The sequence below is a fragment of the Callithrix jacchus genome, chromosome 14 (genome assembly GCF_049354715.1).
Source record: "Callithrix jacchus isolate 240 chromosome 14, calJac240_pri, whole genome shotgun sequence".
Classification (NCBI taxonomy): domain Eukaryota; kingdom Metazoa; phylum Chordata; class Mammalia; order Primates; family Cebidae; genus Callithrix; species Callithrix jacchus.
In genome coordinates this window covers 114,400,192-114,424,523 of record NC_133515.1, presented here as the reverse complement: position 1 = coordinate 114,424,523, position 24,332 = coordinate 114,400,192, and the positions used below count along the sequence as shown (strand labels likewise).

The 24,332-nt window shown below is 49.1% G+C and overlaps 1 protein-coding gene and 1 long non-coding RNA gene across 15 annotated transcripts in view; one reads left to right on the top strand and one right to left on the bottom strand.

Annotated features, from left to right (window-relative positions):
- The window catches only part of LOC103790878 (uncharacterized), a 33,794-nt gene that overhangs the window by 6,886 nt on the left and 2,576 nt on the right, over nucleotides 1–24,332 (bottom strand). For 3 of the 14 annotated variants that reach the window (XR_013526231.1, XR_013526235.1, XR_013526236.1), the window contains 4 exons: nucleotides 22,365–23,602; nucleotides 19,162–19,274; nucleotides 18,737–18,826; nucleotides 16,005–17,587 (listed from right to left, as the gene is read on the bottom strand). Coding sequence is in view for 3 of the 14 variants with exons in the window: in XM_078348531.1 (XP_078204657.1) it covers nucleotides 11,382–11,993 (612 nt within the window). In the remaining 11 variants the exon portion in view is untranslated. The other 11 variants (XR_013526234.1, XR_013526239.1, XR_013526237.1 and 8 more) reach the window with 9 other exon arrangements.
- On the top strand, nucleotides 280–10,108 carry LOC118147429 (uncharacterized). Its single transcript, XR_004733872.3, has 4 exons — nucleotides 280–2,210; nucleotides 4,044–6,014; nucleotides 7,719–7,901; nucleotides 8,408–10,108. It is a non-coding gene; the product is annotated as an uncharacterized LOC118147429 (long non-coding RNA).

Here is a 24,332-nt window from a genome sequence, read left to right as displayed (position 1 = left end):
GGAAATGTGGAACATATATACCACAGAAGACCATACAGTCATAAAAAAAGAATGAAATCATGTTTTTTGCAGCAACGTGGATGCAGCTGGAGGCCATTACCCTAACCGAATTTACACAGAAACAGAAAACCAAATATTCCATCTTCTCACTTATAAATAGGAGCTAAATACTGAAAACACATGGACACGAATAAGGACACTGGGTCCTGCTTGAAGTGAAGGGAAAGGGCAGGCTGGAGGGTGGGAGGCAGGGAGGCTAGAGGGTGGGAGGCAGGGAGGCTAAGGCATGTCTAGTCACATAGGCTGCATGGATTTTATCTTGGTTTGTTATTTACCATTAATCTTGTTTATTGTTTTTTGGCCAAAGTCTTTTTGCTCCTGTGAAAAAATATTTATTCACTTTATTCCTTGCAGCTTGTGGAAAGTATAAGATTATATATTTTTTCAAATAGGTAGTTCTATTTACATCACTTTTATCACATGCAGATTTCTATCTGAATTGTCTATTCTGTGTCTTGGGACCTGATTTTTTAAAATGGAGTTAATATTCCCAATATTGGTTATTTAAGAATCCACGTAATCCTACTGACCTCAGATAACACTTTCAGCACACGCTTCATGGATGCGATTTGGGGGACTATGTCGGGTAACTGTTTAAGTGAGAGGATTACTTGTTTGCTCCTCACCTAATCCTTGTTCCTGTTCTTCAGGCTCCGCTGCAGTGAATAGGTCACCTCTGCATTTCTCGGAGTTGAGCAGCAGAAACTCCTTATTTTAATGTTTTATTTTTAGCCAATCACAGCGATCCCTTTAGCCTCCCCTCCACTTTAATGTCACCCTCAGCAAGATCAGTATTTTCTTAAAGTAATAACACTGTCATGAAAACCCGCTATTTATTTCAGCCCGTGACTCACCTGTGAGTCTTTAGGCCACAATAACCTGCCAGCTTCTTTGCTGTTAAATTATTCACACATACTCATTATGTTGCCTTCTCCTCCTGATGCCCCTCCTGGCCCTGCTGGAGCCTAGAGCTGGTGCCTGCCCTGCTTGCATCCTTGCATGGCCTGTTTCTGTCTGCCCTCCTGCAGCAGGAGCTGAAGAAGCACCGAGAATCGCCACCATCCCTTGTTCACACCCCTGCAGCATTTTCCAGGAGACGCTGCGACCTCAGTGAAAGCAGGGAACAGTTTTTGAAGGAGGCTTTTCTCTTCAATTCTGCAGCTTATTTTTTCAGGATATGACTTCCCTGCATATAATGAACAATTTTATTTTCAACTAAAGGTTTTGTTCCATCATCAAACATTTTCACCATGAGTGAATGTAACAATCTGATTTTTTTTCAATGGAAAGAAAGTAATAGGGAATGAAATCTATGAAGCCAGAAGAGGTTTGGAATTTCAATGGAATCCAGGTGATTGATAAGCATGTTCCTTCATGTCAACCTCCCAGTTACAGAACTGGAAAAGCAGTGAGCAATTCCTTTTTTCTTTTTTAGATGGAGTTTCGCTCTTGTTACCCAGGCTGGAGTGCAATGGCGCTATCTCGGCTCACCGCAACCTCCGCCTCCTGGGTTCAGGCAATTCTCCTGCCTCAGCCTCCTGAGTAGCTGGGATTACAGGCACGTGCCACCGAGCCCAGCTAATTTTTTGTATTTTTAGTAGAGACGGGGTTTCACCATGTTGACCAGGATGGTCTCGATCTCTTGACCTCGTGATCCACCTGCCTCAGCCTCCCAAAGTGCTGGGATTACAGGCTTGAGCCACGGGTGCCCTATTTTACATACCTACATAGAGATGGAAACTGACTGCAGAAAAACGTTTTGGAAGGCTCACTTCAGCCTCTTTCTTGAGAATCCTGTTGATCAAGCATGCAGTCGCAAACACACACATCCTTCCGCCACGGTGAGATGACTGTGGCCTATGTCACAGCCCTAATCTGTCCTTTCTCTTGATGCCCACGCAGGTTGAGAAGCATCATTGCTGCTGCAGAGCGCAGAGTCAGTGAACTGAGGCTGAGCTTCCTTATTTCCTGTAGGATATCTCCTGTGACACTGTGCGCTGGAGAGAACCCAAGGTCAGTTAATCTCAGAGCTCCCTCTGCAATCCAGTCCTGCATGATCCTTTGAATAACGGCCTTCTGCTGCTTGCCAATGGATTCTCTATGCCTAGAACACGAGCTACCACTCCATAACCATCGTCTGTATCACTGGGGTAAGTTAAGTTCTCTGAAAGTTTCCTCATGTGTAGAACGACATGAGTAACAGCTAATGAGCTGCTTCAAAGATTCAGCGTCTTGGTATTCACAAGGGCCCTGCACATTGTCTGAGACGTGAGTCCCACATGCCACCCTGACGGCACCTCCCTCCTCACTTCAGTTTCCCCAGGGGAAATAACCAGGAGGGCCTGCAGGTAAACACGAGAGCTTTGAAATGTGCTACAGCCTCTGCAGCAGAGGAAGCTGGACCTCCAGGCTTCTGTGAGAGCCGCGGGTGGGTGTGGTGCTGTGGGGTCTGTCCACAGGTCCTGCTGGCTTCTCCCTGGCATCAGAAGTGCCTGTTACCTCTTGTCCAGACATTGTGAGACAGCTGAGCTGGAACATGAAGTATCACAAGTCCAGAGCTCAGGAGAGGCCTTCAGAGTCAAGACGAAAGCTTGGGATCATTTGTCTACAGATGACAGTAAGGACTGTGGAGCTGAGTGACGCCAGCCAGCAGGAGAGGCCATGGCGGGAAGTCCCTGCCCTGCCTGCTGAACAGGTTCCGGAGGGCGGCAGTGCTCCAGCCGCAGCGCTTCCCCGTCTAGGCTGTGTTCATCATCTTTCGCTTTCTTGTGATATTGTTCCTTTACTGCAATTGTGTTTTCTCTTCCTTGGCTGCCGGCACATGCATTACCACAGAGGCAGTGACATTTCCCTCGCTGTGCGCATGGCGGGGATGGACTCATGGCAGGGGCCATGAGCATGTGCTTGGCGGATTCCTGACGCAGAGCCCGAGCCCGGAGGGCATGTTCCTGTCCCTGCCCCTTGGAGCCGCAGCTCACGCCAAGTCCCTCACACCCCTCTCTGGGTTCTCACTTTGTGCTGCCTCAGCTGCTCAGGGTACTTTGCCTCAAGCCATATCAAAAGCTAGTTTGAAAAACAAGAAGTCCTATCCAAGTGCTAACAGAATAAGGCTAGTTTTTCATTTTAATAGGTGCCTTCGAAAGACACCTATCTTATCTTTGCTGTTTATCACACATATCTAGCACTAATGTCAGTGATTTCTGTGTGGATGGGCAAGAGGCTATGAAATTCGAGGCAGTTGCTTTCCTTGATGCTGCTGCCCAGCACGGCAATGCACTTGACACCGTGCAGTTACTCAGCTGGCCTACGTTCCTGGAAGCTTCCTGTGGCTGGAAAAGGCTCCTGAGGTTACAACAGGGTGGTGCTCTGTGCTGGGAAGATGTCCCAAAAGCATTTTCTGGAAACTAATATCTGCTGTGGTCCTATTTTTAAAAGCAGAAATGGCTCTTTGGAGAGAACAACATAGAGTGTGTGAGTGCGTTTGTGCCATCAGTGGTGGCAGCTCCACTGCAGCATCAGCTCTAAAGAATGCCCGACCCCAGGGCTCCTGCCATAGCTAGGATGTGAGAAAGGCATGAAAGCAGACACCTTCACAGGGAGAGTGTCCCAGTACACAGGGAGTGACACCTGTGCACAGGAGACACCTTCACAGGGAGAGTGTCCCAGTACACAGGGAGTGACAGCCGGACACGGGAGACACCTTCACAGGGAGCGTGTCCGACTACACAGGGAGTGACAGCCGGGCAAAGGAGACACCTTCACAGGGAGAGTGTCCCAGTACACAGGGAGTGACAGCCAGACACGGGAGACACCTTCACAGGGAGCGTGTCTGAATACACAGGGAGTGACAGCCAGGCACGGGAGACACCTAATATTTGCCCCAACCTAATATTTAATATGCATATTACACTGAATAATAACATATTAAGTACATATACACGTGGCAGATATATAACTGTGTATTATTTTCTATGTGTATATAGTGAAAACATAAAGAAGTAACGATGTATCAGGTCTCCATATGCAAGCCTGAAGCCTGAAGCCTGAAAGTCTGAAGTCCTGCTTGCCTCCGCTGATGCCTCCCACCCCCGCCTTCGTTCCCCATTGTCCGTGATCGCCCTGCGGGAGCCTCCCCAGACGAGCCCCTCACCCAGCCCTGCCATCTTAACTGTTCTTGTGATAATGTAAGTAAGTTCCTCTCACCCAGCCCTGCCATAACTGAACTTGTGCTCATGTATACTCCTTGCTCCACCCCCCACCACAGTAACTGAACTGACTCCGCAGCACCCCTGCCCCCCAAAAGCTACCCAAACTGTTGTGGTGAGCAGTCCCTTTTTTCTGCTTTCCCATCCTTCTGTCTTGTCCTTTCCACTTCCCCCCACTTTTGGTTTCATCCTTTTTCCACTGCAAAGACAAGGAAAATCAGGTAAACTAGGTTCTTCCGTGAGGTTCATGACTGGAAAATCCTATGTAGGTCAGGGATCCAGACACTCAGTTTTCCCAGGAGTTTGACTATCGTGGACACGTTCACCCTAGTCGCCCGCCCACCAGGCTCATGGCTGATATTGGTGGCAGGTCAATGTAGAGGACGCTCTCTTTGACCGCTCACCAATGACGAGGTTCAACCCAGGCTCACCGAGGGACACCTGTTGAGCGGCTGGGCTGCGTGCCCATTCTCCTTATCTCCGCTGCCTTTCCAGAACCTTGGGCAAACTCCTGTCCTCTCTCCCTCCCTCCTCTCCGCTGGCCTGTGTTCTAAAGAACCTCAAGCCTCCTCAACTGTCTCCTGACCTAAAACCCAAATGTCTCTTCTGTAACACTGCATGGCCACAATACAAGTTAGACAATGGCTCCAACTGGCCAAAAAAATGGCGCTTTCAACCTCTCTATTTTACAAAATTTAGACAATTTTCGTCACAACAAGGGCAAATGGTCTGAAATTCACTATGTCCAGGCACTTTTTTTACACACCAATCCCTCCCTAATCTCTACTCCTCTTCCCTTCCGTCTGCCCCTCCTTACTCTGCGCTCTGTGGGTAAGCCAGAGCATCCCCATCCTTGTCCATCGACCCTTTTTCCTCCCCACCTGTCTGAACCAGGCCCTCAACCAGGACCTAACCCCACCCCCAGAGCCTTCCTCTTCTTCCTCTGCCCACAACCCACCTCCTCATGCCCTTCCTGTCACCTCCCCACCTCAAACGCCGTCCGGCTTACAGTGTAGTCCTGCAGCTGACTCCTCTGCCTCTGCTCAACAATGCCCCCTTCCAGAGGTGGCTGGAGCCAAAGGCATAGTTAGGGTGCACATCCCTTTTCCTTTATCCAGCGTTTCCCAAACTGGCCGCTAGTTAGGCTCCTTTTCATCAAATCCTCCAATACTTCACCCACTCCAATAGTCCCACCTGGAGTAACTTAAATGTCACCCTTCCACTCTCACCCCTAAAAAATGCTTAATATGCATTTTATCACCCAGTCAACCCCAACATTACAAAAAGGTACAGAAATTAAAATCTGGCCCTCAAACCCCACAACAGGAATTAAGCTAGCTCACCTTCAAGGTGTTCGATAATAGGGAAAAATCTGCCTGGCGGTAGCACATCTCAGAACTGCAGATGCTGTCTCTTCCATAAGACAAACCCCAGCCACATCACAGGCTCACAGAGACCTCAAAAGCTTCAGGCTGCAGCGCGACCAGCCACCCCTCCCGGACCTTCCTTCAAGTGTCAGAAACCTGGCCACTGGGCCAAGGAATGCCCGCAGCTCGGGACTTCTCCTGAGCCCTGCCCCGTCTGTGCGGGGCCCCACAGAAAGTCGACTGTCTGACTCACGTCGCTGCTCCCAGAGCTCCTGAAGCTCCAACCCTCGACTTGGCGGCTGAAGACTGACGTTGCCCGAGCATCTAGGAAGCCCCCTAGACCATCACAGATGCCAAACTTCGGGTAGCTCTTACGTGGAGGGTAAGTCCATCCTTTTCTTAATCAGCACGGAGGCACCCACCCCACGCTGCCTTCTTTTCAAGGACCTGTCTCCTTGGCCTCCATAACTGTGGTGGGACTTGACGGTAGGGCCTCCAGGCCTCTCACAACTCCCCAGGTCTGGTGTCACTCAGGCCAGCTCTCCCTTCCATATTCTTTCCTAATCATCCCCACGTGTCCAGTTCCCCTGTTAGGCCGGGATATCCTAGTGAAATTGGCTGCCTCCTTCACGGTTCCTGGGCTACAGCCACGCCTCATTGCCACCCGCCTCCCCAAACCTGTACCTTCGTCAATAGCTCCCCTGTGTTCCCCAACCTTGACCCTAGGGTGTGAAATACCACCTTCCCATCTGTTGCTACAAGTCAGTCACCCCTCCTCATCCCCTTAGAACCTGGCGACCCTTACCCTGCCCAGCCCTGTACCCCATCCCACAACAGGCTTTAAAAGGCATAAACCCTGTTATCACCTGTCTCTTGCAACATGGCCTTTTAATTCACTCTCCTGCTTCTTCAGCATCTGTACTCAAAGGGGTATCATGTATCCCCTTCCGAAGCCCAAATTTCTTCCCCATCTGTTATAATCTTTCGCCAGCATACACACGCTCCCCCTGCCAACCGTATCCAGTAAATTTCCCAAACCCCAACCCCCTCCGCCAAACAACAGCTTCTCTCCTTCCTGGGTGTGGTTTCTGCTTTCACCTGTGGATACCAGGTTTTGCTATTCCAACTAAGCCATTGTACAAACTCACTAAAGAAAACATCCAACCCTATTAATCCCAAATCCTTTCCTCACTCCTCCTTTCGCTCCTTAAAAACAGCTCTAAAAACTGTTCCCTCCCTGGCTCTCCCCAACCTGTCTCGACACTTTTTCATTATATGCTGCTAAGTCCAGGGCTGTGCGGTCAGGATTCTCACACAGGAGCCAGGCCCATGCCCTGTGGCCTTTTTTATCCAAACAACTTAACCTCCCAGCCCTGGGCTGGCCCTCGTGACCACGCGCAGCAGCAGCAGCTGCCCTGATGCTCTTAGAACCCCTCAGAATTGCAGTCCACGCCCCACTTACCCTCTGGCTCTCACCGCCTCCAAAGCGTTCTCTTTACACCTCACACACTTCCGTTCAGCCCCTCGCCTTCTCCAGCTTTATGCAGTCGCCCCTGCTCGTAAACCGCATCTCAGAAAGTCTGTCCCTGCTGTTTCCTGACTGTGCCCACATTCCCTGCACTCATTGACTTTCACACGCTCTGCTTTTATTCAGTTGCTGATTTCCATGTTTCCTCCAGGCAACTACAGTGAACATTTCACTCTTCATCCAGCTCCCGTTCTCTGCTCAAACCCAAGCTTGTTAATAAAAGTGGTTGCTTATGATACCACAGGCTTCCTCATACACCATAGAAACAAAAATTCTCCCTCCACACACTTAACCTCTTCTAATACTGTCTTTCTCCTTCTCTTAAACCATTAATCTCTCAATTCCCACAAAATCATATACAAGCAAAAACCAGTCAATATGACAAATGCTCCTTCTAACAACCCACAACATTACCCCTTTCCCCCAAATCTCCCAGCAGTCTAAATTCTTTCCTATTTTTAGGTTTCCCCTGCCCACAACCCCACTCCAAGAAGCCTTGAGAAACTTCGCCCCCACTCCCTAAAACCTGTGATCACCCCCTCTTCCCTCTATATACAGAAAGACAGGTATGTCACGTCTCCATATGCAAGCCTGGAGCCTAAAAGTCTGAAGTCCTGCTTCCTTGGACTGATGTCTCCCGCCCTTGCCTGTGTTTGCCATGGTCCCTGAGTGGCCGGTGGTGGAGCCTCCCCGGACAAGCCCCTCACCCAGCCCTGCCATCTTAACCCTTCTTGTGACCATGTAAGTACCTCTCACCCAAGCCTGCCATTGTAACTGAACTTGTGGTTATGTATACTCCCTTGTCCCTACCCCCCACCACTGTAACTGAACTTACTCTGCAGCACCCCCACCCCCCAAAAAACTACTCAAACCTATAAAACCAACTCCTATCCCACTGCCCTTTGCTAATGCCCTTTTCGGCCTTAGCCCACCTGCACCCAGGTGAATAAACAGTCATGTTGCTCATACAAAGCCCATTTGGAAGTTCTCTTCATTCAAAGCACGAGTTTTTCAGCATGATGGAGAAAGAGGCCTTTGTCAGTGGGAGTACAGGCACTCCGTGCTGGGCATGGGGTTGGAGGAAACACCCTTAATCCCTGTCAGTTCCTTTATTCTCTGACCTCTGGATCCTTCTGAAGCCCAGCTAAATGCACATCTCTCCTTTCCTTGGCCCTCTTTCTAAATGTGCATGTAGTCAGACCATTTCTCAGGAACATGCGCTCAAAGTGACCCCTCTTCTTCTGCAGAATTTGGAGGTCTGTGCATAATACAGGCTCCCCTGCAGGACCCCCAGGAGCAAACTCGACTTCCTAGGCTCTCCACGCTTCTCCATCTGGCCAAAGGTCAAGAGTGAACCCCAAAAGAAGCTGTGGACCTGTGTGATAGTGCATGCGCTTGGAGGCTCATCCACTGAACCACTGTTCACTTCAGCAGGGAAGAGGCTGGTAGCTGTCAGCCTGTGTGTAGGGGACATGTGGGAAACCTCCGTTTCTTTCTCTCAATTTTGCCCTGATTCTAAAACCCTGCTAAAAAAGTTAAGTCTTAAAGAAACAGGATGGAGAGAAACTCATCAGATACAATACATGAACTTTGAAACAATCCTAGATTCGGGGACAAAAGCAAGAAAAGAAATTCTCTCTGGGGCAATTACAGAGCTGTAAGTAGAGGCTGCCTACGAGATGGTGTTATTCATATTCAATCCGGGCTCATTTCTTAGGCGCGTGTGATCACAAATAGCGCTGAATTATAAAGGTAAATAAAGGCACCTATGGAAGTGCCGCTCAGTGACAGCATTTCCACAGGGAGCCACAGTGCTGCTGCCAATTTTTCTTTTTTTTTATGATTTACATTGATATCAGATCAAACTCAAAGAAACTAGAGAAAGAAGTGACTAGCTCATCCCTAAGGCCCTAGCTAAAACAGCACTGTCTCCACTGATCTTTTGCCGAGACATAAATAATATCCCTTCAAGACCATCAACCTCAGGTGGCTCAGGAAGCATGCATTTCTCCTGTCGGCTAAAAAAAGATGCCACATGCCTTTGCCATCATAGAGTCAGTCTAGCAGTGGGACTTTTCCATAAGTAGAGCTAGGACATGGCCACTTCTTTAAGTAAATTATAAATCCTGGCCTTATATTTAACATATTTATATTTAATTTTTTAATGAGCAATATTTTTCATGTTTTAAATAATTTCTTGTTTTAGTAACAAGTGAAGAAGGGAGACCAAGTTGTTCGCCTTTTAGTACCTGCAGCTGACCGTGCATGTCTGGTACCTGAGGCCTCAGGAAATGCAGAGAATTTTGTTTAAAAGTAAACTTGCTGGTTTACTGGACTTACATTGTTATCTCTTTGTAAATGGAACAAGGCTCCAGCATGACAGAGTGGAAATCAGGTGAATTTAATATCACCAGTCAACAGCCAATATCCCTGAAGCTACCTTACCAACCTTGTACTTGCTATTTAGAGCAGCATACAGTCTCTTTCTAAGAAAATTTGAAACAAGCAATTGAAAAATCATGTCTATACTTAACATGAAACCAAAAAACTATGTTGGCTTTAAAAGACTGGACTGGATTAAAATTATCTACACGGAGGCTGTATTATGTATTTTAAATATTCTACTTATCAATTTCATTTCTATTTAACATCACACAAAAGAAACTTTATTTTGTAACTTTATGATATTTTCAAGAAAAATATTTTAGTTGATTTGATATTTTTTCATTCAGCACCACACAAATCCTCAGAGACAAAACCTTATAGGAAACATGGCCTTTCCATAACATGCACGTTCGTCTTCTCCCTTTCAAAATGGTCAGTTATCCCAGCTGCTTAGTTCCCTTTAAAGAGGATGAATTATTTATGCAGGTGGTTGCTGAAAATGAAACACCATTCAAAGTTTAAATTAAAGAATTATAAGACCTTGGGGAACTCCTATGCCCAAATGTCATGGGGTCATCTTCATTTTAAAGATGATGGCTTTTAATATTATCAATTTTATGACAGGATACAGAGCAAGGTTTCTGGGATGTTCGGCAACTTCACCATGCCTCAGCAATTTTCTAAACTGACCAATGTTCTGCAAACTATTACTGAGATAAAAAGGTTTAGTCACCTAACATTACGAATTACAGCATCATGTTAATTTGCATAGTTTTCCTTCACATTAATTTTATTGTACGGCTTGCTCTTTAGAAACTCAAACTAGTTCAGTTTATCTACTGAGTTGCATTTTTGGGGGGTGGTTATCATTTTCCATGACATAAAGTTCATGCACTTCCAGACTGCTCACTCATGTATCAAGTTCCTGCTTGATGTCTGCACTTGGACATCTAATGGGGAGCTCAACAGGCTCAGAACTGAATGTCCAACTTCCCCACCCTCGGTGACTGCAGGCAGTGAAGACTCATTTCTCACCCATGGAAGCTGCGCAGCTGTCAGCAGAGGGCTCTGCTCCACGCAGTCACTCAGGGTCTTACTGCTGCACAGTCATTGGTGAGGCTTCTGAGGTCTCTGCATGGGGAAGAATGAAACAGGGAAGGTGCGCTGGCTTCCACCTGCTTCTGCCTGGAGATGATGTGACCAGAATAAGTCTTGGGATGGAGCCTGCAGTGAGAGAGGTGGGACACAGAGGTACTTGCATGCAGTGCCTTCGGGCACTCGCTCCAGGACCGTGAGTACCGTCTGCACCGTGAACCCCACCCCAGGTGCGGCAGCACCTCCCCCAGCTGCTTATGCAAATGTGTTGAGTTAATAACTCATCTCTTTCTTCCTTTCTTTCTTACCCTAATCTAATTCCTCAGAAAATCCCAAGGGACCCACTTGCACACACAGAAAGCAGTTCCTGGGACTGCTGCTGCCAGACTGGCCTGAACTGTGCAGACACCCCTTCTGACTGGGGCAGGTGCCACCTTCCTAGCCCAGCCCTGCTCACTTGAGAAGCCCGACAATCCTCTTTAAAAGGTGACAAATCCCATCACTTCCTTGCTTAAAATCCTGCGAGGCTTCCTGATTCACCCAGACGCTCTCAGGTAAGAGCTGTCCATGCACTCTTGGGTACTGCGAGGGTCTCAGGAGGTCCTACCTATCTACCATTCCCACCACTGCCCCCACTATCCTGTGTCCTCGGCCCACAGGCTCTTCCCTGTTCTTTAGCCATTGGAGAGACATCCCTGTCAGAGCCCCACCTGCTGTTCTCTTTGTATGAATTCTGTTGTCTCAGTGCCTGCCGCAGGCCTCCTTCCCAGACAGCAGGGTATCCACAAGACTTCCCTCCTTCCCAGACAGCAGGGTATCCACAAGACTTCCCTCCTTCCCAGACAGCAGGGTGTCCACAAGACTTCCCTCCTTCCCGGACAGCAGGGTATCCACAAGGCTGCCCTCCTTCCCAGACAGCAGGGTATCCACAAGACTTCCCTCCTTCCCGGACAGCAGGGTATCCACAAGGCTGCCCTCCTTCCCGGACAGCAGGGTATCCACAAGACTTCCCTCCTTCCCAGACAGCAGGGTATCCACAAGACTTCCCTCCTTCCCGGACAGCAGGGTGTCCACAAGGCTGCCCTCCTTCCCGGACAGCAGGGTATCCACAAGACTTCCCTCCTTCCCGGACAGCAGGGTATCCACAAGGCTGCCCTCCTTCCCGGACAGCAGGGTATCCACAAGGCTGCCCTCCTTCCCGGACAGCAGGGTATCCACAAGACTTCCCTCCTTCCCTGACAGCAGGGTATCCACAAGGCTGCCCTCCTTCCCGGACAGCAGGGTATCCACAAGGCTGCCCTCCTTCCCGGACAGCAGGGTATCCACAAGGCTGCCCTGAGATGCTGCCTGCATGGCCACAGGCACCACAGCCTTGTCAACAAAACCCAAAAACTAGGGCACCTGCTGTCTTCTGACATAACACAATTTACTTAAAAATACCTGCTAGTGTTCAGCACTCATCCCACATACTGTGAGCTCCCCAGGGCATGCGCTTGGGATGGTTTTGTTCAGTGATGACTCTCGAACGCTTGCAAATACAGTGCTCAACAAATAAATCCAGTTTCTCAACTAACCAAAACTTTGCCAAATGAAAAAATGGCTTCCAGCAACCCCTTTGTGCCTATTCGACTCTGGCTGCCCCACAAAACAGAGACATGTCTGTATATCTGTGAGCTGATGCCAGAGACAGAAAGTGTATCTAAAAGCAGAACATCCTCAGTCCGTCCCATGCACATCGTGTATCTCGAGGAGTCTCTGAACCCAATTTATGCTAAAACTACGATGTCCTTCACCTCCTAGCCAGCTCTGCCCCAACCACCGCCGCACACTGACCAGCTCTTCCATGCTAAGAAGAGGCAAGCCTATTCAAAAACAGCTTCATTGAGCCTGGCTGGAGCGCAGTGTTGCTGCAGAAGCAATGTGCATTCCTACATCAGAGCTGTACACAGGATGCCTGGTGGCCATGGGCTTGGACCGAGCCTGCTCCTCTGCATATGGATGGCTGAGTGTCGGCAGGGTCCCATTTCTACATCAATGGATTAAGCATTTCCAAAAAATGCTTCAGAATATGAGAATGCAGCTGCATGTCACATAAGTTTCTTTCAAACACTTCATCCCCACAGAAGTTTCTGACTGTACCCCAGATGGTAGCATGTGACTTTCTTCTCCGTGGGGAGTCCTGCTGTCCAGGTGGGGCACTGGCTCTCCTGCTCTCCACCCCTGGGCTGGGATCACAGCAGAACAGGCTTCTAGGATGCATGTCCACAGCACCCCGTCCTTGCAGTAATGGCGAGGGGACAGCGTGGCTCCCGGGAATCACCACACCCGGCTCACAGGGACATCCCTCCAGAATACAAACTCCAGGTTCCCACAAACAGCTACGACTGTGGCTTCAGGAAACATTACTTGTTCTGTACTCAGCTTCCTCATTTAAGAAAACACAACGAATAGTGATTTTTCCTGTGCATGGCATGTGGTGAATAAATGCCTGTGCTTTCCTGACTCCTGTCCCCTTAGATGCAGACAGGTCTTCAGAGCCCACAGTGGCACTGCATGGTGTGGAGCAGGGCTGACTGAGTGATGCCACAAGAAACGACATTTTTCCTTGCTGGGGACACTGGGGTTATTGGATCAATTCCCATGTGGCTGATGTCTGATTTTCAGAAGAGAATGGTGTGTTCTGGCCACTTCAGGACCCGAGCAGGGGCCGACCAGACCTCAGCATCCTTCACAGTCGTCTTGCTGACCACACTGTCTGGGGAGGCCACTCCCACACTCTGATCACACCTGCCTTCTCCGGGGGTCACTGGTGCCCAGGGTGGGAACTGAAACCTGTCTTCTATTGCTGAGGATTCACTACACATTTGTAGTGTTCCCAGGAGGAGGTGGGGAGGGTCCCAGTGCTCCCAGGAGGAGGTGGGGAGGGTCCCTGTGTTCCCAGGAGGAGGTGGGGAGGGTCCCTGTGTTCCCAGGAGGAGGTGGGGAGGGTCCTGTGCTCCCAGGAGGAGGTGGGGAGGGTCCCTGTGTTCCCAGGAGGTGGGGAGGGTCCCTGTGTTCCCAGGAGGAGGTGGGGAGGGTCTCTGTAGTTCCAGGAGGAGGTGGGGAGGGTCCCTGTGTTCCCAGGAGGAGGTGGGGAGGGTCCCTGTGTTCCCAGGAGGAGGTGGGGAGGGTCCCTGTGTTCCCAGGAGGAGGTGGGGAGGGTCCCTGTGTTCCCAGGAGGAGGTGGGGAGGGTCCCTGTGTTCCCAGGAGGAGGTGGGGAGGGTCCCTGTGTTCCCAGGAGGAGGTGGGGAGGGTCTCTGTAGTTCCCAGGAGGAGGTGGGGAGGGTCCCTGTGCTCCCAGGAGGAGGTGGGGAGGGTCCCTGTGTTCCCAGGAGGAGGTGGGGAGGGTCCCTGTGTTCCCAGGAGGAGGTAGGGGGGTCCCTGTGTTCCCAGGTGGAGGTGGGGAGGGTCCCTGTGTTCCCAGGAGGAGGTGGGAGGGTCCCTGTGTTCCCAGGAGGAGGTAGGGGGGTCCCTGTGTTCCCAGGAGGAGGTGGGGAGGGTCCCTGTGTTCCCAGGAGGAGGTGGGGAGGGTCTCTGTAGTTCCCAGGAGGAGGTGGGGAGGGTCCCTGTGCTCCCAGGAGGAGGTGGGGAGGGTCCCTGTGTTCCCAGGAGGAGGTGGGGAGGGTCCCTGTGCTCCCAGGAGGAGGTGGGGAGGGTCTCTGTAGTTCCCAGGAGGAGGTGGGGAGGGTCCCTGTGTTCCTAGGAGGTGGGGAGGGTCCCTGTGTTCCCAGGAGGAGGTGGGAGGGTCCCTGTGTTCCCAGGAGGAGGTAGGGGGGTCCCTGTGTTCCCAGGTGGAGGTGGGGAGGGTCCCTGTGTTCCCAGGAGGAGGTAGGGGGGTCCCTGTGTTCCCAGGAGGAGGTGGGGAGGGTCCCTGTGTTCCCAGGAGGAGGTAGGGGGGTCCCTGTGTTCCCAGGAGGAGGTGGGGAGGGTCCCTGTGTTCGCAGGAGGAGGTGGGAAGGGTCCTGTAGGGTCCCTGTGTTCCCAGGAGGAGGTGGGGAGGGTCCCTGTGTTCCCAGGAGGAGGTGGGGAGGGTCCCTGTGTTCCCAGGAGGAGGTGGGGAGGGTCCCTGTGTTCCCAGGAGGAGGCGGGAGGGTCTCTGTGTTCCCAGTAGGAGGTGGGGAGGGTCCCTGTGCTCCCAGTAGGAGGTGGGGAGGGTCCCTGTGCTCCCAGGAGGAGGTGGGGAGGGTCTCTGTAGTTCCAGTAGGAGGTGGGGAGGGTCCCTGTGTTCCCAGGAGGAGGTGGGGAGGGTCCCTGTGTTCCCAGGAGGAGGTGGGAGGGTCCTGTGCTCCCAGGAGGAGGTGGGGAGGGTCCCTGTGTTCGCAGGAGGAGGTGGGGAGGGTCCTGTGTTCCCAGGAGGAGGTGGGGAGGGTCCTGTGTTCCCAGGAGGAGGTGGGGAGGGTCCCTGTGCTCCCAGGAGGAGGTGGGGAGGGTCCCTGTGTTCCCAGGAGGAGGTGGGGAGGGTCCTGTGCTCCCAGGAGGAGGTGGGGAGGGTCCTGTGTTCCCAGGAGGAGGTGGGGAGGGTCCCTGTGCTCCCAGGAGGAGGTGGGGAGGGTCCTGTGTTCCCAGGAGGAGGTGGGGAGGGTCTCTGTAGTTCCAGTAGGATGTGAGGAAGGTCCTGGGAGAGCTGAGGCAAGTGCTGTCTTATCCTGACTTTCACACAGGTGAGCAAGTGGTCCAAGTGTACGGACATGGCAGCCGGAATGTCCAGAATTTTACTCCACTTGTCCTGTGCCAAATCCTGTTCATTTTGGTTAACTGACCTGGACCCCTGACCCCCTGGTGTATAAGGTGTGAGGCCTCTTGAGGGTGCAGCACCTGGTTCTTAATATGTATTATAATGACCCCTGTTTTCTATTCGTTCCTGATAAAGCGTTTTAGTTCAGTGGCGACCTGAAGCTCCCTGAGCCGCTGCAGGCACCAGAAGCTGTTTTCCATCTGGCTCCTGAATTGTTTAATTTGTGCTTCACAGAGAGGAGCTTTATTCTCATTTGACAAGTTAGGTTTTAAAAGACCTAATAACTTTTTTAAAATCTGGTAAGGAATAGAACTTTGTTTGTGACCCTGGTTCAAATATTTTGGTGACACAGGACATGGTGGCTGAGTGTGTGGTGAGGGGAAAAGCGGCTTCTTAAGGCAGCTTCCTGTGTGGTCACGACATGCCACCCCATGGGACTTGCCTCCACCCGCAGCGCCAGCATCTAATCTCTTTAAGTCACAAAAAGTTATGTGTTGTTTCTCTGATGGCTCTAATACTTTAGGTATTTTTCCAAATCCTGGTGAAACATTTAAAATTTTAAAATATAATGCTAAAGACAAATGATGTATGTTATACTTTAGTATGGGTTTTCATTCATGAAACAAGAAAAAAGGAACACTTAACATTTTTCTCCATCATGGGAAACATTTAAATGCTTTGTATTATTAGGATGGCAGCCTTAAGACTCATCTTTTTAGGAAGACAGTGGCTTTTACAATTCATGTTTTTAGGTTTGCCCTCATCATGTTCTGATCTGGGGTCCTCTCTGCTCTGCCTGGGCTGTCACCATGTCCTGGGGGCGGCGTGGGCCTGCTCTGCAGGGCGTGGAGACTGGGCACTTCTTTTTGGGGGATAGCGTGGGCCGGCTCCCCAGTTCCCGGTGACAGGGCGTTGCCTCCTGCCCTGCCTCTCCAGGCTCCAGTGGTTTTGTTTCCTTAGACTCTTGCTTCATGTAAGTCTTGGTGGTGTCTGCTTTGTTTATAAGCACCTGAATTTGAAGAGTCAATAATAGTTCACCTATTAAAATGTAAACTCTCAGGGGTATCTATTATTTAGGAAAGTGAGGTCAAGCCTCCCCTTCAAAAATACTATCTCAAAGATACTTTTTAAGCCAAATTTCTGAAAAGAGTTTCCATTAACAGAAAATCTAGAGTCCTATTTTTGAAAGTCATATTTTTGGGCTAAAATTTCCACAATATCTCAGCAATGCACTTTTCCTCAAAATCATTTCTACAGTCGTTCTCTCTCACACACATGCACACTTACCAGCTACCAGTGGGTTCACTGACTCAAGGCCTCTCCTCCCCACTTGACGGTGTTCTGAAGGGCAGCGCGTTCCATGTTTTGGCATCTACCCTACACCTAACACAAGGACGGCTGAAAACACTTGTTGAATACATGAAATGAACAAAATAGGAATGGTCACGTTCTCATGTTCATGCCCATTTTCAAAAGTGGACTTACAAAAAGTGGCAGCATTTTCCAGCCATGGTGAGCCTGTCAGGTTCCCACCAGGCACTGGGGCTTCCTGTGCATTTTGAGATTCTGGGCAATCTTCTGGAACCTTTTAGGAAACAGCTGCACTTGCTACTACCCTTGGATAAATCCGTGCCATTTCCCCGTGGTTTTGGTGTAAATGGCTGTGGGGACGACTGACGTTCATACATGAGCAAACCTTGACTCTGGGTAGTTAGATTTGCAGAACGCCCCCCGCAGCCCAGGGACGGACCTGCCGGGTTCCCAGGCGCACGCGTCATAGAGACTCAGTCACCTGCACGTTTACACCACTGAAGACTGTTTTGGCTGCAGGTAAGCGCACCCTCAATCCTTACTTCAATGACAAAAAGTGTTCAAGATAGAGGGACCGGCTGGCATTCAGGAAGAACTAGAACCCCGCTGTCCTGACCATGGGGCCCCCGGCGTCCCTCCTGGACTGTCTGAAGACATAGCGGTCTCGGTTTCTTCCTGGTCATGTGGGAGGACGTAGAGCCCTCTGCATCTCTTGGTTGTTTTCTGAGAAAATGGGTCTGTGGCATCCTCTGGGTCACTGTCTGAGGACACGGAGCCCCGGGCGCCTCTGCTGCTTCCTGCAGGAGGTCAGTCAGCTCCAAGCACCGCTCTGTGCGTGAACGTCTGAGAGCTTCAACGCTCCTGTTGGAGTCGATTATCCCAGACTTGATGGCTTGGACGTACAAAGTGTACAGACAAATCAGGACGGTGAGGTCCAGGATAAACAGCAATCTATCCACCCCCTTGTGCAAAACCCTGATCTGATTCCTCCTCTGCGTGACTCTAGTCACCTAGCACCTCACCTCGCTGTTCTCCAGCCTCCTGGTGCAATCTGCTGGGGCCACCTCTCACCTTTCCGGACCCTCCCTCTCCTGTTGGCAGCACCCTCCTTCGGTCAGAAACAGCTTTTCCCATCTCACTCCTCAGTCTGCTCTTCACACAGATACCATGAATACCACAGTGGCCTCGTGAAGACAAAGGCAGTATCACATTCACCCAGATTCCTGTGGGGCTCCCCATTAAATGCAAATTACCAGGGCACCTTGGCTGGCACCTTCCCTCCTGTCCTTTCCCTTATCCTGGGTCATCTCCCCTGACTCCATGGCTGTGTCTTCCCTCCTGTCCATTCCCTTCTCCTGCGTCATCATCTCCCCCGACTCCATGGCTGTGTCTCCCTCCTGTCCATTCCCTTCTCCTGGGTCATCTCCCCCAACTCCATGGCTGTGTCTCCCTCCTGTCCATTCCCTTCTCCTGGGTCATCTCCCCCGACTCTATGGCTGTGTCTCCCCTCTTGCCAGTTCCCTTCTCCTGGGTCATCTCCCCCGACTAAATGGCTGTGTCTCCCCTCCTGTCCATTCCCTTCTCCTGGGTCATCATCTCCCCCGTACTCCATGGCTGTGTCTCCCCTCCTGCCCTTTCTTTTCTCGTGGGTCATCGTCACCCCCTCCCCCACTGTCCTCACAGCTTCCCAGCTGTACTGGAGAGGGAGATTTCCTTCCATTTCCAGTGAAAGGTCTTTGCCATATTAAATCAGTAAAACAAGAAAAACACCCACATCTCTTATCAGATTAGAGGGCACAGAAAGCATACATGTTACATGTGTGATGTGGACATTTCCCATGTCACAATTTCAGATGCAGAAACCCCAGCAAAGGGTGAGCACATGGCAGGGCATCTGCAGCATGGGCTTCACATTCTGGAAGGTTCCAGCTGATTCCCACCCTACCCTTCACTGGCTAAGTAAACTTACAGAAGTTACTTAACCCTTGACCTAGAAGAGCTTCGTCTCACCTGAAAAGAGAAAGTTGTGATTCTAAGGAAAGGAATATCATAGGTCTTCTCAGAAGAGACAAGTCACTGGGTTGGGCTTAGTGGTTCCATCTGTGGCAAGGTATGAAAATCAAAATGAAATGCCACCAGGCAATAGCATGACATTCTATCCCCATTCTTCTCTTTGCTCTATAGCCTTTTCCTTCAGAAACGGAACATTTCAGTGTTTTATATCCACGGAATTTCTGCCTTTGCCTTTTGGAGCCTGGGGAGCACGAGGAGACCGAGGAACATGACCTTCTTCAGAGGCAGTTACTCACGAGGCCATAGTGCAGAAAGGGCAAGAAATGTCAGTTATAAAATGTCCATGTGCATTTTAAATGAATGGTTATTAAAATCCTTCTTTTTCCATAAGGGACCTAAAAAATTAAACAATTTGTACTCACTTGTCAGGTAGCCTGAGTCGATGCCAGGAGAGGCCCCATGCTCCGTCTGGAGTCTCAGGTGCTCTCTGTGGTGAGGGTGTAGTTGCTTCAGGGGTTTGTGTAATGAACTCATCCTAATGCAAACAAAACACGAGTCCCTCGGAGTTGTTCAAAAAAATCAGGAAATAGGAAAAAATAAATAAATGAGAACAGAATATTGACAGGAGAGGAAAACAAAGAATTACTGGGAGATTTGAAGGAGGTGAAATGGGCAAAGGGTAAATTTAGCAATTACATTTAAAGTCAGTAGAGAATTAAATGGAATAATCTATTCTTATGCCCAATTTGGGTTTTAAAGTTTTGATTAGTATTCACTCAACATTAATTTCTAACAAAATAGAATATTTTCTTATTGTGTGTTTTCACCACTGAGCTCGTAATATATATCCACTAGGAATTGTAGATCATAACCCCTCCAAGGGAGTCCATAGAATAAACTAATTTTTGAACGGTCACGTTTTCTTCAATGAGCTCTTATTTTCAAGTTTGAAAAGTTTTACAAATACAGAATAATAGAGCCCATTGCCAGGACTCAGATTTAGAAAAATAGGTTTAATCTGTTGTTATACCCTATTTGTGTTACACATTTGATTTATCTTTATAAAATGAAATCTAGTATTTATAAAATGTTGACTGAAAGGGTTAGAAGTAAAGTTTAACCTCATGTTTATTTCCCCAAATCTACATTAACAGGTCAGGACAACTATGGATGGGAAGGCTCCTTCCCATCCTTCCCCATGAGGTCCCAAAGGTATTTGTCTCCATTAGGAAACTGAGGGACAGCATTCTCCATCCAGGACTGGGGGGTGTCCTTCTCCATACAGGTTTTGGGGGCATCCTTCTTTATCCAGGACTGGGGGTATCCTCTATCCAGGACTGGGGTGTCCTCCTCTATCCAGGACTAGGGGTTTCCTTCTCTATCCAGGACTGGGGGGTGTCCTTCTCCATACAGGTTTTGGGGGCATCCTTCTTTATCCAGGACTGGGGGTATCCTCTATCCAGGACTGGGGGAGTCCTTCTCTATCCAGGACTGGGGGTGTCCTCTATCCAGGACTGGGGGTTTCCTTCTCTATCCAGGACTGGGGGTGTCCTTCTCTATCCAGGACTGGGGGTATCCTCTATCCAGGACTGGGGGTGTCCTTCTCTATCCAGGACTGGGGGTTTCCTTCTCTATCCAGGACTGGGGGTTTCCTTCCCCATCCATGACCTGAGGGCCACCCTTCCTTGGGACAGCACCCTTTTCTGTGCCATCCTCCAGAATGCCAGGCTGTCATATATTGTGGATTGAACTCTAGCATTTTATCTTTATTCTAAGTGAATTCCTTCACATTTATAACATTTATAGTGATTTACCATTTAATCACTGTGCCATTTCCCCCAAAATATAATATGTGGGTTTTTTTCTTTTCTTTTCTTTTTTGAGAGGGAGTCTCCCTCTGTCACCCAGGCTGGAGTGCAGTGGCACAATCTTGGCTCACTGAAACCTCTTCCTCCCAGGTTCAAGCAATTCTCCTGCCTCAGCCTCCCAAGTAGCTCTGACTACAGGCACCTGCTGCCACGCCTGGCTAATTTTTGTATTTTTAGTGCAGACAGGGTTTCACCATGTTGGCCAGGCTGGTCTCAAACTCCCGACCTCGGGTGATCCGCCCGCCTCGGCCTCCCAAAGTAATGGAATTATAGACATGAGCCACTGTGCCCAGCCAGGTTTGATTTTTGTTTTGACTTCTATTAATTGTTTGGTCCCCACGTCTTTTTTTTTTTTCTGTAATTTTGTTTTCAACTTAATACAGATCCTATTTGATAAGTATCACATGTACTAGAAAATAATGTGTATTCAGTATGTGTTGTGGCTTTTAAACCTTTAATAAACCCTAACGTTTCTGTCTATTTTCCATTTAAATTGAGAAGTACGGATCCCAGCGTTCCTCTCTGGATCTGCTCCTCTCGTCAGTCTGCCTGTACGTCCTGGAGGTGAGGCCAGCACTGGACTTCATCACCTCCTTGGTCCTACTGCTCACGTGCAGTGTCCATCCTGCTGTTTATTATTTCTTCCTTAAATTTTATTTGAGCTAAGATTAATTTTGCCATAGAAACTTTCTTTCTGTGAATACTTAGTGGTTTCATTTCCTTATTTTTTTGCCCTTGGTTTGTAAGTTCTCCTTTGCTACTGATAATTTTGTATTCTAATATGTGAGGTTAACCTCTCTGTGTTTGGTAGGAAAAAGTGATATATTTGAACTTATTTCTATCATGTGATTTTGGATTTGCAAAACTTTATCCTTGATTGTGTTTTCCTTCCTCCAGATGTATTTCTGACATTTCCTTTCCCACTTCCTTCTGATGCTGGTTTTTAGGGTTTCCAGCCCATATACTTTTCCTTAGTGTCCCACATTTTTAAATATTTCTAAAGTATTAGCTCATCATTGCATTTGTGGTTTTCTCCCAGTGCTCTAGTTATAATCTCTTCTATCTGGTCATTTGACTGGTTTTTTCTATGAACTCCTGATATATAGTTATCAGAATTGTCAAACTGTGAATTTAAGCATTTATCCTTTAACTGTGATCATTTTTGCTTCACGTACTTTGTTATTTTGTATCAGGTACATACGTGCTTATCATCATTAGGTTTCCTAAGCAAGTGGACTCATTCCTAGAAAACATCCTTCTCTGTCCCTGGTGATGCTGGTCCTTCTCACCATCTGTCTCATCTGCAATAGGTACACCTGTGCAGCTTCTTGATAACAAGCATTTTGTGCTGTACATTTGTTTGTCTTTTCAGTTTGAATCTATTTGCATCTTTGTCGCAAAAGAGTGTTTCTTTGTAAAAGCGTATATGGAGGCTTGCCTTTGCCCTGCTCGGACAGTCTCTCTCAGTGGCAGTGTTTAGTCCATGCACATCGGAGCTAGTGATGTGGCTGGGTTGAAGTCGACGTCTGAAACTCTTATTTCCTCTGTTCCGCCTTCCTGATCCTCTGGATTGTCATTGTTTTGTAAGGGTTTTTTGATGTTTATTTTAGTATGGATTATGTACCTTGTGTGTGTGTGTGTGTTTTAAACTATGACTCCTTATTTATTTTCATGGAGTCATCTGGAAATTAAAATATAAATACTTAAAGTATTAGATTTAATAAATATAACACTTTATGCAACTATAAAATCCTTACCTCACCCTCCTCTCGGCTTTTGTGCTGTGTTGTCAGTGATTATTCTTCTGCATATGTTGTAGTTCCCAGATGATGTCATTAAAACAGTTCTTTCCCCTCCACCATTTACCATTTTTGGCACTCTTTAATCTTTGGTGTGAGCTAGAATTTCCAATTGTTATCATTTTTCTTTGTCCTGAACAACTTTATTTTGCATTTATTGTGATTTGGGTATGATGGCCACACATTCTCTCTCAGCCTTCATTTAAGTGAAAATGTACTTTTCTCAACTTCAGTTGTGAAGGCTACTTCAGCAGGTTTGGAATTCCAGGGAAACTTTCTACTTTCAACAGTGTGAGGTCTCTGCTCTGCAATGCTCTGGGCACCATCAGCTCTGATGAGGTGGCTGTAGCAGGAGAAGACCTAGACCCCGAGGGGCTGCCGTGTGGGGGGGGACACCCACTGTTCACCTGGGGTCTGTGCTGCTTCCAGAGCTGTGCCTCAGCCGGCTGAGTGCTGGGTGGCCAGGTTACACATCAGCCATAGGCACAGCCACCTTGTGGGTGGACAGCCACGTCCAGCCCCAGGAGGAGGGCAGCCAACACGGGCAACACAAGTTCCCCACATCTGGAACCAGCAGAACCTCAGGCACTTGAGCCTCAGCCCCTCACAAGCAATGTCCTCAATGGGTGGCACTCCTTCATCTTGGAGGCACAGTGGGACCCCAGGCACAGTGACATCCCAGGCACAGTGGGACCCCAGGCACAGTGACATCCCAGGCACAGTGGGACCCCAGGCACAGTGACATCCCAGGCACAGTGGGACCCCAGGCACAGTGACATCCCAGGCACAGTGAGTCCTAGGTCACACTGTGCATGGTTCCTGCGGGCTGCATGCACAGGGCTTGCTCGCTCTTCCTTGCTGGCTGAGCTTTTCTCAGCCCTATCCTTCCATGACTCCAACATGCCAGGCAGGCCACGTGTGTCGACTTCAGGCCTCAGACTTGGTTGTTAACACTCACCCTTTTCCTCACAGTCAGGACGGGAGGCTGCCCTTAGTGTCAGTGACTTGTCTCTGTCTGAGAGCTGGATTGCAAAGGCAGCAGCCCAGACAGGGCCGATTGAGACCAAAATGAGAAAGAAAAGCTCTTGCTGCCGCTCATCCTTCTGTTCTGCTGACATCCTTCTGTTCCGCTGGCTCCACCTGGGAATGGAGGACCTGCCTCAGAGCCCCTTTGAGGTCAGGATCTGTGAGCAAACCTAAAAACCGATCATCACAATAATCGCCACATCAGAGAAGACTGTTGCATCCCTGAATGCATTTAATCCCCAGTCCCCTGGCCACGAAGCAGATAAGCAGAGAGAGGGTTAGTTCCAGATCTCCCTCATTAAAAACATCTCATTTCTACCACGGTGACTTTCACCTGTACATGCAAGAGATGATTAATATAGTTTAAGAATGAACGCAGTCTCCTTTTTGGGTTTTTATTATCTCCTTTGTTTCCTTCATTTGCTACCCTCCAAAAATTTTAAAGGTCAGAAAAAGGAAAGGTGGGAAGGAGGTGAAGGAGAGAGCAGACGTGTTATTTCCTCTGCGTGAAATCCTGCTGTTGCGTCTGAGATTGTCCCTTGGTTTTTAATTAACATTCCTTTTCTTCTTAAGAAATCTCCAAGCGTATAATCTACCCAACCTACACTGAATCTGGGGATACCTCTGGAGCTAAGGTCACGCCACCTCCATCTGTAAATGCATTCTCAGCTGTGAGATTCTCTGGGGGGCAGCACCTGTGCCTGGAACAGCACGATATTTTTGTGTCAAAAACATGGGATGGAGTTTCCTTGAAGATACAGCTGCCGGAAACTCAGACTCCAACTCCAAGCCCAGCTCTATGTGCCATCCAGCATCAGGACCAACCAGGATGAGCTGGGGCTTGATGCCACGTGGGGCTAGGGAGGAAGAATGGGAGGGAGCTGGGGGATGCAGGGCAGT